We start from the raw sequence: 16,167 nt of genomic DNA on the forward strand, positions 1-16,167 counted from the left end.
CTCAATATTTTTTATACATTACAAAATGGTCACCACAATAAGTCTAGTAACCATCTGTCACCATACAAAGTTACTAGAATACTGTTCATTATATTCCCTATGTGGATATTACATTCCCCATGACTTATTTATTTTGCGACTGGGAGTTTGTACCTCTTAATCCCCTTTACCTATTTCATCCTTCCCCCCAACCCCTCTCCTCTGGCAACCACCAGTTTGCTCTCTGTATCTATGAGTCTGTTTTCAGTTTGTTTGTTCATTTTGTTTTGTTTTTCAGATTCCACATATAAGTAAAATCATATGGTATTTGTTGTTCTCTGTCTGACTTATTTCACTAAGCATAACACCCTCTAGGTCCATCCACGTTGTTGCAAATGGCAATTTTTCATCCTTTTTTACGGTGAGTAGTATTCCCTTCTTTATCTATTCATCTATCGATGGACACTTAGGTTGCTTCAGTATCTTGAGAAAATGATTCTTGGACTTTGATTCGTCTGTTGTTAGACTTGTCATCGTTTCTATAGCAACACAGTTAGTTTGGGGAAAAGTGTTTCTCACCAGATTCTGAGTTCCCTGGAACAGGTTCAGAATATCACTTCTCTTGAATGTCCACACCCAGTGGTCAGCACAGAACAACCCTGACCTTGCGGCCTGAAAGGGTTAGACAGAGTCCAAAGCCCATCCTGTCCAGTGACTTTGGGGAACTCGATTTACTTTCTGGCACTTGATATACGTATGAACGAAATGGGGACTGTAAACCTATCTTGCGTGCTTATTGTCAAGATGATAAAGAACAGGGAATCCCCTGGCGGTCCAGTGGTTAGGACCCTGGGCTTTCACTGCCGAGGGCCCGGGTTCAAATGCTGGTTGGGGAACCAAGATCCTGCAAGCCGAGTGGCAAAAAAAAAAAAAAAAAAAGATGAGAAAGAATGCACGTGAGTGCTAAGTGGCTCACAGTAAATAAATATTTTTCCTGGGGATGAAACATTTACTGGGTATTTCCAGTCTGCAAGGCACTGTGCGAGCCCTCTCTGTACGTACTGACCACTCAATCTCCCTACCATCCAGTAAAGTCGCCACAATTGCTATCCTCACTTTGTATAAATGTATTTATTTATTTATTTTCGGCTGCCCCCACAAGGGGCTACTCTTTGTTGCGGTGCGCGGGCTTCTCATTGCGGTGGCTTCTCTGGCTGTGGAGCACCAGGTCTAGGTGTGCGGGCTCAGTGGTTGTGGCTCGCGGGCTTAGTTGCTCCGTGGCATGTGGGATCTTCCCGGACCAGGGGTCGAACCCGTGTCCCCTGCATTGGCAGGCGGATTCTTAACCACTGCGCCACCAGGGAAGTCTCGCTATCCTCACTTTGAATGGGAAAACAAAAGCTCAGGGAGATGAAGAAATTCCCTAAAGCATAATTGGACGTGCCAGCTCTGAAGCTGCCGCTCCAAGTTTTGAAGCCAGGCTGTCTGGCTCCTTGAAACTGTTCAGCTAAAGCTGATCAGTGTGTTTCAGGAGCCAGTCGTACCCTCTAACCCACCCTTCTCCCACCAGACACCAAAGTCATCGTTGTCACCACCATCAGCTGCCTCTCTGTCTTCCTCCTCTTCGTTGCCGTCTTCTTCATCTACAGATGCACTCAGCACGGTAAGTTCGGAGAAGCACACGTTTAAACCTCTGAGGAAGGGGAGTAAAGTGAAGGGTTCTCTCAGGAGATAAATTCCTCCCTGTATTTTATTTTTTTAATAGATTCATCACATGAAGAATCCGCCAAGAGGTAGATATACTTGACAGATCTCACGCCCTGTCTAACTCCCACTCCATTCTTCAGAGACCCCATTTGTACATCAGTGACTCGTATGCCCAGCCCCGCTTCTTGCAGCCCTCTCTTCTCCCCCAAATCTTCAGACCCCATACTTTAATATGTTTCTCTCTCTCAGAACCAGCCATTCCAAATTTCCCAAGCAGGGAGCTGCAGGTAAGTGATCAGGGAAGAAATCATAAGGAATCTTGGGTTAGAAAGACGAAGATCTGACTCTCGCAATCTGAGAACTGATTTCTTTTTTCTTTTACTCACATGCAGGTGTATCCAAACTGGAAAGAATATCTGAATCGGTGAGTTCTCCCCTTCGGAATAACCCAAGAGCTCACTTCCACCACAGGCGGGTCTGTCTAGCTCATATGCTGGTTATATAGATGAGGCCAATTAATATTGAGTTTAAAAACATGTACTTTGATGGAACTCGTAAAAAGAGATTAGAATGGTGGTTACCAGGGGCTGGGGGCGATATGACATTTAAGGCAACGAACTTGCAACTTGTAGAGGAATAAGTCGTGGGAATCTACTGCAGAGCATGGGGATTATAGTCAACAACACTGTATCATACACTTCAGAGTTGCTAGGAGGCTAAATCGTAATTGTTCTCACCACAAAAAGAAATGATAATTATGTGACAGGATGGAGGTGTTAGCAATGTGATAGCCATAGTGCAATGTATCAATGTATCAAATCGACACGTGTACACCTTAAACTTGCACAATGTTATATGTCAATTATATCTCAAACAAACAAAAAACCCCACGTGCTTTGAATTCCAGAGTAGCTGGATTCCAGCTCCCAATGTCTACTATTTATCACCAGTGTGGTCTGAGACAAATCACAAAACCCCCATGATTTGGACCCTTCCTTTCCTTCCATATCTAAGGGGAATCAAAATCCCCATCTAAAAGGCTTGTGAGAGTCTAGTGATGTCATAACATAAAGGGTTTATTGGAGTTTCTGGCGAATTTTAAGGGTCAGATGCATGGCAGGAAAGCATCATTTAACAAATATTAACCAATTTACATCCATCCATTTTTTCTATTTAAAATACTGCTTATTTGTGATTTAACATTAATGAGCATTATAACACCTAAGAGCAGTTGCACATCTGAAATGCATCTGGTGAGGCTGAGGACCTCAATTTTTAATTTAATTTAAATTCGTTTGAATTTAAGTAACCGTGGGTGGCTCGTGGCTACTGTATTTGGCACCTCAGCTCTCCATGCACGTCTCTTTTCCTCAAAGCCTGAAGAATCCCAGGGAGTGACCTATGACCAGCTAAACACCAACGCACTGTCTGCGGCAGCTTCTGTCCCCACCCAAGAGCCCCCAGGGTCGTGTGTCTACGCAACACTGAAGCTGTAGAACTGAAGGAAGAACTTCTTCCCTGGGAAGGAGAGTACGGATTAAGATGACGGAACTTATGAAAGCCCAGGTGACTCTGTGTCTTTGGTTCATTATCCATAATAATAAAATATTTTCCCTTCTCGCTTCCCCTCCTCTCAACAATTACTGGGTGGGTTTTCACAAAACTGGAGCGTAACCTTTGTATGGTTCGACTTAAAACATGGGCTAAGAATACGTATTGTATCTATGGGCTGGTGGTACTCATAATAGTCACTTAGGGAGTTCAGGACGGTACCATGTAAATAGAAAATGGTTCCTCAGAGAAGACTACGTGATTGCTCTCTGGTGAGTCATCCCACAGACACAGAGATTTCAAAAAGGAGCACAAAAATACAAGCCATGAAGGGAGACACTCAATTGTGAATTAACAAATTCCTAAGTAGCATGCACCAAGGTAAGCAGCTAAAAGGCTAAAAGTATTTGGTTCCTGATTCTGGGCAGCCCTCAAGTCAAGACCAGTTTCCTCTCTGACATGAATAAAAGAGTTTTCTTACTGCCATCACATTTCTGTTTATATTCTTTCTTTCTTATTATTAAAATCAAAGGCTGCAATAAAGTTAGACTTACAGAATCTATGTGGTTTTTGTCACTTGGTGCCCATAACTTAACTCATGTTAATACAGCATTGTAAGGATTTTTCTGAGTGTGGACTTTTTTGTGTATGTGACAGTGGTACTGACCACTTATATATTGATACAAGTACAAATATATGAGCTTTGCTTCCAAAGTTATGTCACTCAGTCCGGTTTGAAAGCCATTTTAAAATATATGAATGAAGTGTAAATATTTGGAACGTATATATAAATATTCTTAACTCAGTAGCATATGCTGGATACCTTTTTTTTTTTTTTTGGCTGCGCCGTGCAGCTTGTAGGATCTCAGTTCCCCGACCTGGGATTGAACCCAGACCCCCGGCAGTGAGAGCAGGGAGTCCTAATCACTGGACCACCAGGGAATTCCCTGGATAACCTTATTAAAGTTTTTAATTATGAAACAATTCTATCATAAAGAAAAACACCCAATAATGTAAGTGGAAACATATGCACACTGACCTTATTTTCAAAACATTAACACTTTGCTGTGTTTTCATTCTACCACTCCCATTTTCCTTCCTCTCTTCCTAAGAGGTCAACATTACCCAAAGTAGTATATATTATGCCGATGCATTTTTTTCATACTTTTACTCCTCAAGCATCTATCAATAGTCAATATATGGTAATATTTTTTGTGTGTTATTACAACATTACACATATATATGGAATCATTATTACACTTCTGTCACCTTTTTTATTGCCATCGACATTATGCTTCTGAAATTCATCTAGGTGATTTTTGTGTCTCTATCTCATTGCCTGCTGTACAGAATTCAGTTGTTAACCATACCATGGAATATTATTCAGCCACAAAAAAGAATGAAGCACTTTTACATGCCACAACCTGGATGAACCTTGGGAACATTATACTAAGTGAAAGGAGCCTGGCACAAAAAGCTTCATATTGTAGGATTCCATTTATATGAAATATCCAGAATGGACAAATCCTTAGAGATGGAAAGCAGATTACCGGTTGCCAGGCGCTAGGGGAGGGGAGGAATTTGGAGTGACTGCAAACAGGCATGGGGTATCTTTTTGGGGTGATGACAATGTTGTAGAATTAGACAGTGGTGATGGTTGCACAACCTTGTGAATAAACTAGAGACCATTGAATTGTACACTTCAGAAGCATAGATTTTATGGTGTGTGAATTATATCTCAATGAAAGAAAATTTTTAAAAGGACTTGGTTGTATGCACAAACCATGGTTTCTCTCTGTTCTTTCCTGGACTGCTAGATGTTTGGATTGTTTCCAGTGCTATGCTGTCAGCAGAATGCTGCAATAAACATCCTTGGAGCTACCTTCTCACTCACATGTGTGATCTCTTGAGGGTTTATATTTAGAAGTAAAATCTGTCTTCTATGATGTCCACACCTTTTAACCCACTAGAAGAGGCAAATTTATAACTAAGGTAGTTTCACCTATTTATTCTTCCACCAAGGAAGCTTTAGCTGAACAGTATGTTTCCAATTCCCTGCGTCCTTACCAATTCATAAATGTATTAAACTTTGCAATTTTTGGGCTTCCCTGGTGGCGCAGTGGTTGGGAATCTGCCTGCTAATGCAGGGGACACGGGTTCGAGCCCTGGTCTGGGAAGATCCCACATGCCGCGGAGCGGACGCGCCCGTGAGCCACGACTACTGAGCCTGCGCGTCTGGAGCCTGTGCCCCGCAACGGGAGGGGCCGCGATAGTGAAAGGCCCGCGCACCGCGATGAAGAGCGGCCCCCGCTTGCCGCAACTGGAGAAAGCCCTCGCACGAACCGAAGACCCAACACAGCCAAAAATAAATAAATAAATAAATAAAGTAGCTATAAATTAAAAAAAAAAAAAAAGAAAGAAAAAAGAAGAAGAATGGCATGGTCACAGTCTTCCACAATAAAAAATAAATAAATAAATAAAAATTAAAAAAATTAAAAAAAAAAACTTTGCAATTTTTGCTAACGAAATATGTGAACTCATAACCTGTTTTAAGCTGCTTCTATAAAGATACCTCATTGTTGCTTTAATTTGCATTTTCCTGATTATGAATGAGGAATATTGACCATTCGGGGTTTCTTTTCTGTGAGTTGATGGTTTCTAGCCATTGTTCACTTTTCTGTTGAATTGTTGGTATTTTCTGCACTGATTTAAAGGGCATGATTATACAGTAGGCACATCTTTCCTTTGTAAGCTATATGTTGCAAATATCTCCAGTAAATCTGTGACTCATATTTTCATTCTTCTTTGTATCTTTTAATATTAGCTACTCATCTTTTTATTTCTATTTTGAGAGATTTCTTTGTGTCTGGAAGCTTAACATGAGAAATAGACTCTCCTATATGTTCTTTGAAACTTAAAATTTTAAAAATTTTGTTGTTTAAAAAAATTTTTTTAATTTGTTTTTCATATTTAATCCTTCTGAAATTAATTTTTGTCAAGGAGTGAGGTAAAGATCTAATTTTTCCATTTGGATAATCAATTGTCCCAGTACCCCTTATTGAAAAGCTTGTTCTTTTTCATTTGAGTCGTGCCTTCAATTTGATGAAATATGATAATTTCTATTTCATCTGCACCACCTTCCATTGCCAGCATAGTTCAGACACTTGGATGGAAATGACAAAAGGAAAAACCTAACTTGAAAAGACTTTAAAAGAATAAAGAGGGCTTCCCTGGTGGCACAGTGGTTAAGAATCCGCCTGCCAATGCAGGGAACATAGGTTCGAGCCCTGATCCGGGAAGATCCCACATGCCGCAGAACAACTTAGCCCGTGCACCACAACTACTAAGCCTGCACGTCACAGCTACTGAGGCCCGCGCACCTAGAGCCCGTGCTCCGCAGGAAGAGAAGCCACTGCAATGAGAAGCCCACGCCCTGCAACAAAGAGTAGCCCCCACTTGCTGCAACTACAGAAAGTCCACGCACAGCAAGGAAGACCAACACAGCCAAACAAAACAAAACAAAAAAACAAGAAAGAAGGAAGGAAGGAAGAAAGGAAGGAAGGGAGGGTGGGAGGGAGGAAGAAACTGAATCATGTAACCAAACAAAGGAAAAGACAGCTAGAGATATCCTCAGACAACAGTCAATACATCCACATACTCAAATGCCTTTTTTTCTTTATGTCTCTCGCCTATTTCTATTTCTGTGTTATCATTATTATTCAGACCAGCTGTCCCTATGAGTCTGGAACTGATAGTGACAAGTCTAGGCTCACAGCCTCACAGACTTTCATCCAAAGAGGTAAGGGGGGGCCTCCTACTTACTGGATCAATTTAGAAAAAGATATTATTGGCTACCTTTGGAAGATGCTAGAAACACAACTCACAAAATTTTAAAACGCAGAGGAAAGAAATCAAGTGTTTCTCCTGCCTTTCATTTATAACCTGTACCTCAGGACATCCAAATAAATGAATAAGCCAAGTTTCTACTCATACAAGTACTACAACTAATAGGTAAAGAAGAAAACCTCCAAGTCTTATCTTTGGTTAATGCATGCCCACGTTATCAGGAATAATAACAGAGGGTCTGGTTAGTGTCTTTTCCTCCAGAAACTGTATCTACATGATAGACAGAACATCCAGAGACAAAGCAGAAGGGACCTCAGATGGTCAGAATCAAAGGGATTTATTTTTTTCAAAGAAGTACTGAAAGAAGTGGCAGATCTCATCTAAAATCCAGGCCAGAGGTCAGCAAACTTTCTGAAAAGGACCAGAGGGCAATATTTTCAGCATCTGTGGGCCATAGGACCTCTGTTGAGACTATGCTTCTCTGCTGTTGCAGCATGAAGGCAGCCATAGATGATACACAAACAGGGGCAGCTGTGTTCTAATAAACCTTTATTTATAAACACAAGTCGTGGGCCATAGTTTGCCAACCCCTGTCCTAGACCCATGCTTTTTGAAATCTGAATGAATCACCAGAAGAAGAACTGAATTAAGCCAGGAAAGGCGTGTTCTAGCGTGTAAGGAAAGACATTTTTTAAACCCCTTTCTCAGTTTTCAGATCTTTAAAAGTGAGAGACAAGCAGGATAGGACGGTTTCTGCGGTCCTTTCCATCTTTGATGTGCTAAATCTCTGGGGCCATATATCCTACAGTGGCCGTGGGTTTGTCCAAGGGAGGGGGCCCAGCCAGCATCTCTTTGGAAAAGGGTCCCAGCTGTTCTGCAACTTGGATGGGGCAGGTTTCCTAGGAAGCTTTGTTGTTTGCACCTTTGCCATTGCTGACTGTAAAATACAGTGAAGGAAAGTGGGTGGAGCAGGGGGGAAAGGGGGCCAAGAGCAGAGAGGTCTCCTGACTCTCGGGTCCCTGGCCTATCCCTGATTCCCCCACCTCCTTTGTTTCTCTCTAGGGTGTGTCTGTCTCTTTGCTCTCATGCCGTGTGTGGGTTTCTGTCCCTTTGCTCTCATGCCGTGTGTGGGTTTATGTGTCCATATATGTAGGTGTGTTTGTGTGTGCATGCATGTGTGTGCATGCACACGTGTATGTGTGTATGTGTGTATGTGTTGTGGGAGGGTCAAGGAGAAGACAGACGGTGGAGGAGAGTGAGGGGTCAGGATGTTTGGAGGCAAGGAAAGAGAAGACACACTCTGGATTTACATGGAAGGCAAACAATAAATAGGGGTGGGGGGCTCTGCTATACAGACTCTCTCTCTCACACACACACACACACACACACACACACACACACACACACACACGCACACACAGACTATACTAGTCTCCTCCAGCTGCCACAATAAAATACCATAGATTGGATGATTTAAACAACAGACATTTGTTTTCTCACTTCTCGAGGCTGGAAGACCAAGATCAAGGTGTCGGTCAATTCAGTTTCTGCTGAGAGCCCTCTTCCTGGCTTGCAGATGGACACCTTCTCACTGTGTCCTCATATGACCTTTCCTCCCCTTGATACTAATCCTATTGATGAAGGCCCCACCCTTATGACCTCATTTAACCTTTAATTACTTCCTTAGAGGCCCCATTTCCAAATACAACCGGACTGGAGTTTAGAGATTCAACACAATGAATTTCGGGGGCGGGGGGGGGCACAAACATTTGGTCCATAAGACACACACACACACACACACACACACACACTGTTCTATACAGACATCCACAGAGCGAGCTACACATACACAGTCACACACCAGCACACACTCTTATGGGCTGAATTTTGTCTACCCCCGAAATCCACATCTTTAAGTCCTAAACCCCCAGTACCTCAGAATGTTGCCTTATTTGCAGAGGGGTCATTGCAGATTAATTAAAAGGATGAGGTCATGCTGGAATAGGGTGAGCCCTCAACCAATATGATTGTATCCTTGTAAAAAGGGGAAATTTGGACACAGGGAGAGCGCCATGTGAAGATGAAGGCAGAGGTTGGGGTGATGTGTCTACAAGCCAAGAAACACCAAAGCTTCCCCAGAGACCCACCAGATACCAGGAGAGCGGTGTGGAACACAAGGAACCGACCCTGAGCCCAACTTGACTTTGGACTTCTGTCCTCCAGAACTGTGAGAGAACAGATTCTGGTTGTTTCAGCCACCCAGTCTGTGGTATTTTGTTAAAGCAGCCTGAACAGATTAATACAGGAAAGTAGGGAGGCAGCAGGAATGCCAGGAGAAGCAGAAGCTTCGCCTCCAAGCTCTCAGCATATGCTCCACTGTCCCATCGGAACTCACCAAAAAAACACAGAGATGCACGATTAAGAGCTTCACGATGGTGAACGCAGAGCGTTAGAACCCAAGCGTGGGTCTCCTTCTGAATGTGAGGTCCCCTTTGCCCCGGTTGCACGCCCACAAAGCTGGCTCTGCCTTCATCCCAGCTTCAACCAGAAGCTGAGGCAGGAGATAGATGGGCCCCAGGTGGAACAGCTGGAGTTTGTCCCCTGTGCACAGATACTCCAAGATGAAGAGGAGGAGGAGCTGAGCCCTGCCCAGATAAGAGACCACGCTTCTCATTCTCAAGGTCAAGGAGACCTTCCCGACTACACATGCACAGAAAGGCTCCTTCAAGGTCAAAAAGGGAGTGATGTCAGCCTACCCAGAGGCCTCTTCGCAAGAATCCACTTTGGCTGAGAGATGCACATGCACACATGGGAGGACCCTGAGATAAACCAAGTACGGACTCAGAACCAGGCAAAGCAAGATGACTGGCCAGAGGAAACTCGGAAGAAATGCCCCATGTAAGTGATTCAAACTACCACGAGGGCGCGACTCTCTCTGCGAGCCCACCCGTGTGTGCCTATTCACACGTACTCTTTTTCCTCCTAGTAAACACTTTACTTGCTTCACTACTTTCTGTCTTTGTGGGAATTCATTTCTACAAAGCCAAAGGGCCCCCAGGGGCCTCGTCACTGGGCACTGGTCTAGTGGCTGGGATTCAGCGTCCTCACTGCTGCGGTCTGACCTCAATCTCTGGCCGGGAACTGAAATCCTGCCTCGAGCCTCTGCAGGCCAAGGCCATCCGAGATCACATTCTCTAGGGATGGTGCATCTGAAGGAGAATTCACTTTGCTCCCCTCCCCACCGAGCCACCCAGCCTGATTGACAAGGTGCTTAAGTCACAGCATCTTGTCAGGATGGGGAGATCAGGATGGGGAAGCGGGGGAGTGTCTCTCTGTTCCTCTTGCCCTAGAAGTCATTCCCTTTAAAACTTGGGAGCTCTCAGGGACCATCTGTCTCACCATGTGGAGGAAACTCGTCTTTACTGAGAAACACGAAGATGACTCAGAGAGCATCGGGAAAAGGAGACGGAGGGATTGTGCCTTCAGCTTTGATTTTTGGCTTCTGATTGCTTCCAAAACTCAGCATTTCTTCCCTTCTTACAGCTTTCTTGTTCAATCATTCTGGGAACCTTCTGAGCCAAAGCCAAAACAAAAAACCCCCAAACAACCCAGAAACTCCTTTGCGTCTAAGCTAGTCTGAGAAGGGATTTTGTTCTGATCAAAGCATCTTGACGAATATTATTAAAATCAATGACCCTAATAGATATCTTTTATGGACATCCGCTCTGGTATTTATCCTTCTTAAATTACTATAGTAAGTCTTTAATTTTAATGGAGTGATTCCTGACCTGACCTTTTATTTTCTAAAATCACAAATGCAGTAGCAAGTGTAGTCCAGTTTTGTTTTCTTAACTTATGTCTTCCACATGGGACATGCCGGAGAACAGGCTAAGAACTGTGGAAACAGGACAGTCCTTTGTTTTCAGACAGGGTTGGATACAAGCTTGGGGTTATGTGAACTTGGGAAGATTTCTTTAAAATCTCCAGGGCTCGGGAGGTGGATGAAGATGGCAGAGTAGGAGGACGTGGAGCTCACCTCCCTGCCACGAACACATCAAATATACATTTGAAGGGAATTCCCTGGCGGTCCAGTGGTTAGGATTCCGCGCTTCCACTGTAGGGGGCCCAGGTTCGGTCCCTGGTCAGGGAACTAAGATACTGCAAGCCGTGCGGGGTGCAGCCAAAAAAAAAAAATCTACATGTGGAACAATTCTCATGGAAAGCTAACTGGAAACTGGCAGAAGATCTCCTATACAACCAAAGCTGCAAGAAAGATCTGCGGGTAACCGGGTAGGATGGAAAAAAAGGCCTTTGGTTAGTACTTGTGCCCCTGGGAGGGATCTATAAGGAGGAGAAGGTCCACACAGGAGGACCCTCACCCTGGGAAGTGAGCAGGTTGAACCACAACCTAGGCGTACCAGTCCTGGGGTCCTGCAGGGAGGAGACAAGCCCCCTGGCCTACCAGGAGATCTGCAGACACAGACAGAAGGGCTGGAGGAGGCTGGGCTCTACTCACGATGCGTGCATGTGTGCTGGCTTGCCGATAATCAGGGCAGAGAGAGCCCTGCCCTGGCAGCTGTTGTTGCCTAGCTGCACTTCCCAATCCAAAGGCGCCAACACTCTGGCCCCGCTCACTCCACGCCACAGCCTCGCGTGAGATCTGGGCACCGACTTGGTCTAACTCTGCAGAGACAGACAAGGGCACCTGGGATGGGAGCCACACAGAGCTGCGAAGGCCGTCGTCAGCGTGCACGCAGCGTGGCAGGGGGAGCTGAGCGGACGTCGTCAGTGTGTGCAGGTTATCACCACAGCAGCACGCAGCAGCTAAGCACTGAATCTCAGGCAGAAAGGCCCTGGGAGAGGATTCATATAGCTGCGCAGAGACAGCCCAGAGGCCCCGGGGTGTGATCCAGGTGGGACAGCCAGGGTCGCTCTCAGGTGTACTCAGCAGTGCACAGCCGTTCGTCTCCCAGCAGGAGTGGGGTCCGTCCGCTCCGCAGCGCAGCTTAGCACCAGGCCGGGGGCGGGCAGGTCCTGGGAGAAGTCTGCCCCAGAGGCAGCCCAGATCCCAGGTAGCCGTGCAGCCACTTCCATTCCTGCAGCCACAGGGCCCCGACGAGCAGCCCCAGCCTACTCTACATCACAGCCTCATTTATGTATTCATTTATTTGACCTCACCATGTGGCATGCACGATCTTAGTTCCCCGACCAGGGATCAAACCCACGGCCCCTGCAGTGGAAGCGTGGAGTCTTAACCACTGGACCGCCAGGCAAGTCCCTACACCATAGCTTTGCACTAGATCTGGGGTGAACACAAGAGAGAAAGGGGTGCGACCTTGGGCTGCTTCTGAGCAGAGCCGTGAACATCTACACAGGTGGTGCGTAGGTCCTCTGTGACCACACATGACTCACGTGCTTCATTAATCACCTCCCCTGGGGCAGGGCACCCACTCAAGGGCAACAGAGCCTGATTGAAACCGACACTCAGGGCCGCCACTCCAACAACTGGGGAGCAGACCCGGCCCCCGACAGGGCTGTGACAACCACAGAGCAAAGAGGAGGCCCCGCCTCACATCCAGCACAAGCTCTAGATACTGTAACACCAACAACACCCCCTACCCCCTATCAAGGGGATAATGGCCAGCACATCCTGAGGAAAGTTGTGGCTGGTGCCCATACCAAAGCCAGCCCTCGCAGCAAAATATTGGATGCACACAGTCTACCCAGGGACATTCCCAATAAAAACATCCCTTCAAAGCCACAGTAGATAACTGTTTCTCCTAAATTCATAGAGACAGAGAAAGTTAAGTAAAATGAAAAGGCATAGAGACTATTCCCAATTATAAGAACAAGAGAAATCTGAAAGAACAAATAATGAAATACCAGTCTACTAGACCCTGAGTTCAAAAAAAGATAATAAAAATGCTAACTGAATTAAGAAAGATTATCGATAGAAATGCAGGTCATTGTAACAAGGAACTATTGGGTTGGCCAAAACGAACGAACTTTTTGGCCAACCCAATAGAAATTATAAAGATGAACCAATTAAAAATAGACAATTCAGTTGCCCAGATAAAAACCAATCTAGAAGCAAAGAATAGCAGACTAAATGACACAGAATGAATAAGTAATATGGAAGATTGAATAAGTAATATGGAAGATAGAATAATGGAAGTCACCCATTCAGAACAGCAGACAGAAAGACAAATGAAAAAAAAAAAATGAAAGCAACACATGAGGTCTATGGGATAATATAAAACGTGCCAACCTACACATAATAGGGGTTTCAGAAGGAGTAGAGAGAAAGAAAGGGATCAAAAATGTGTTTGAAGAAATTATGGCTGAAAAGTTCCCAAACGTAAAGAAGGAAACAGATATCCAAGCACAGGAAGCACAGAGGGTCCCAAAGAAGATGAACCCAAATGGACCCACACCAAGACATATCATAATTAAGATGCCAAAAGTTAGAGATAAAGAGAGGATTCTAAAGACAGCAAGAGAAAAACAAAGAGTCAGTTACAAGGGAACCCCCAGAAGGCTATCAGCTGAATTCTCTGCAGAAACTGTGCAGGCCAGAAGGGAGTAGCATGATATATTCAAAGTCCTGAAAGGGAAAAACCTGCAACCTAGAATACTCTACCCAGCAGCATAATCATTTAGAATAGATGGAGAGATTAAAAAAAAAAAAAAAAAAACTTCTCAGACAAGAAAAACTAAAAGAATTCAGCAATACTAAACCTACCCTGAAAGAAATATTGGAGGATCTTCTCTAAATAGAAAAGAAGCAAGAATATACAGGAAAGGGAAAATCACAAAAAGAAAGGCAAATATATAAAAAGATTGAAAATCACTTAAATAAGCCAGTATATATATTTTTAAAAATCCAAAAATTCTGGGAAAGCAATTATAACTACAATGAACAACAAAAGGATAAACATGAAGATGGAAAATAGGACATCAAAAATCACAAAATGTCAGGGAGGGGAGTATAAAAATGTAGGTCTTTTAGAATGTGTTTGAACTTGAATGACTATCAGTTTAAAACAAGTAGATATAGTTATGGGTCAGCATACTTGAACTCCATGGTAACCGCAAATCAGAAAAATACAGTTGGGAATTTCCTGGTGGCCCAGTGGCTAGGGCTCGGGGCTTTCACTGATGAGGACCGAGTTCAATCCCTGGTTGGGGAACTAAGATCCCACAAGCCTCGTGGTATGACCCCCCCAAACAAAAAAATTAGAAGTATACAGTAGATCTACAAAAATCAGAAAGAAAGAAACTCAAGCATACTACAAAAGAAAACCATCAAACCACAAAAGAAAAAACAAAAAGAAGAAAGGATCAAAGAAGAACTACAAGAACAACTGTAAAACAAGGATTACAATGGCAATAAGTACAGACCTGTATACCTATCAATAATTACTTAAATGTCAATGGACTACATGCTCTGATCAAGAAACAAAAGGTATCCAGATTGGAAGGGAAGAGGTAAAATTGTCATTATATGCAGATGGTACTCTATATAGAACACCCTAAAGACTTCACACAAAAACTATTAGAACTGATAAATGAATTTAGCAAGGTAGCAGGATACAAAATTAACTTATAGAAACCCGTTGTATTTCTTTACACTAATAATGAGATACCAGAAAGAGAAAATTAAAAAAACAATCCCATTTAAAATCATGTCAAAAAAATTAAAATACCTAAAAATAAACTTAACCAAGGAGGTGGAAGACATATAATGCTGAAAACTATAAAACGTTGATAAAGGAAAATGAAGATGATTCAAAGCAATGGAAAGGTATTACATGCTCTTGGATTGGAAGGATTACTATTGTTAAAATGGCCATACTCCCCAAAGCAATCTACAGATTTAATGTGATCCCTATCAAAATACTAATGGCATTTTTCACAGAACTAGAACAAATAATCCTAAAATTTATATAGAACCATAAAATGTCCAGAATTGCCAAAGCAATCCTGAGGAAAAAGAACAGTGCTGGAGGCATAACCCTTCCAGACTTCAGACTATACTACAAAGCTACAGTAATCAAAATAGCATGGTGTCGGCACAAAAACAAACACATAGATCAATGGAACAAAATAGAGAGCCCAGAAAGAAACCCACATACTTACAGTCAATTAATCTTTAACAAGGAGGCAAGAATATACAATGGGGAAAAGACAGTCTCTTCAACAAGTTGTGTTGGGAAAGCTGGACAGCTGCATGGAAAAGCAATGAAGTTAGAACACTCCCTCATACCATACACAAAAATAAACTCAAAATGGCTTAAAGACATAAATATGACAGGATACCATAGAACTCTTAGAAGAGAACATAGGCAAAACATTTTCTGACATAAATTACAGCAATATTTTCTTTGATCAGTCTCCCAAAGCAAAAGAAATAAAAGCAAAAATAAAATGGTACCTAATGAAACTTAAAAGCTTTTGCACATCAAAGGAAATCACCAACAAAACAAAAAGACAACCTGCAGACTGGGAGAAAATATTTGCAAACAATGAGACCAACAAGGGGTTAATATTCAAAATAAACAAATAGCTCAAGCAGCTCAAGAAAAACAAAAAAACAAAAAATAATAAACAACCTGATCAAAAAATGGGCAGAAGACCTATATAGACGTTTTTCCAAAGAAGATATACAGATGGCCAACAGGCATGTGGAAAGATGCTCAACATGGCTAATTATTAGAGAAATGCAAATAAAAACCACAACGAGATATCACCTCACACCAGTCAGAATGGCTATCATCAAAAAGTCTACAAATAATAAATGCTGGAGAGGGTGTGGAGAAAAGGGAACCCTAGTACACTCTTGGTGGAAATGCATAAATTGGTGCAGCCACTATGGAAAACAATATGGAGGTTCCTTAAGAAACTAAAAATAGAGGTACCATATGATCCAGCAATCCCATACTGGGTAAATATCTGGGAAAAAGGAAAACTCTCATTCAAAAAGATACATGTACCCCAATGTTCATTGCAGCACTATTTATAATAGCCAAGATATGGAAACAACCCAATTGCCCATCAACAGATGACTGGCTTAAGAAGATATAT

The 16,167-nt window shown here is 43.1% G+C and overlaps 1 protein-coding gene across 1 annotated transcript in view; it reads left to right on the forward strand.

Annotated features, from left to right (window-relative positions):
* VSTM1 (V-set and transmembrane domain containing 1) overlaps window positions 1-5,623 on the forward strand; it is a gene marked incomplete at its 5' end in the record, with an annotated part of 7,286 nt that extends 1,663 nt beyond the window's left edge. The window contains 5 exons of the mRNA XM_082370202.1: window positions 1,550-1,642; window positions 1,745-1,772; window positions 1,936-1,973; window positions 2,079-2,110; window positions 3,063-5,623. Of these exons, the coding sequence (XP_082226328.1) occupies window positions 1,550-1,642; window positions 1,745-1,772; window positions 1,936-1,973; window positions 2,079-2,110; window positions 3,063-3,182 (311 nt within the window). The 3' untranslated portion in view covers window positions 3,183-5,623. The remainder of the gene's footprint in view (window positions 1-1,549; window positions 1,643-1,744; window positions 1,773-1,935; window positions 1,974-2,078; window positions 2,111-3,062) is intronic.
* Between the last annotated feature and the right edge of the window lie 10,544 nt (window positions 5,624-16,167).

The sequence above is a fragment of the Balaenoptera borealis genome (assembly GCF_965194805.1).
Source record: "Balaenoptera borealis genome assembly, chromosome: 19".
In the NCBI taxonomy this organism is placed as follows: Eukaryota; Metazoa; Chordata; class Mammalia; order Artiodactyla; family Balaenopteridae; genus Balaenoptera; species Balaenoptera borealis.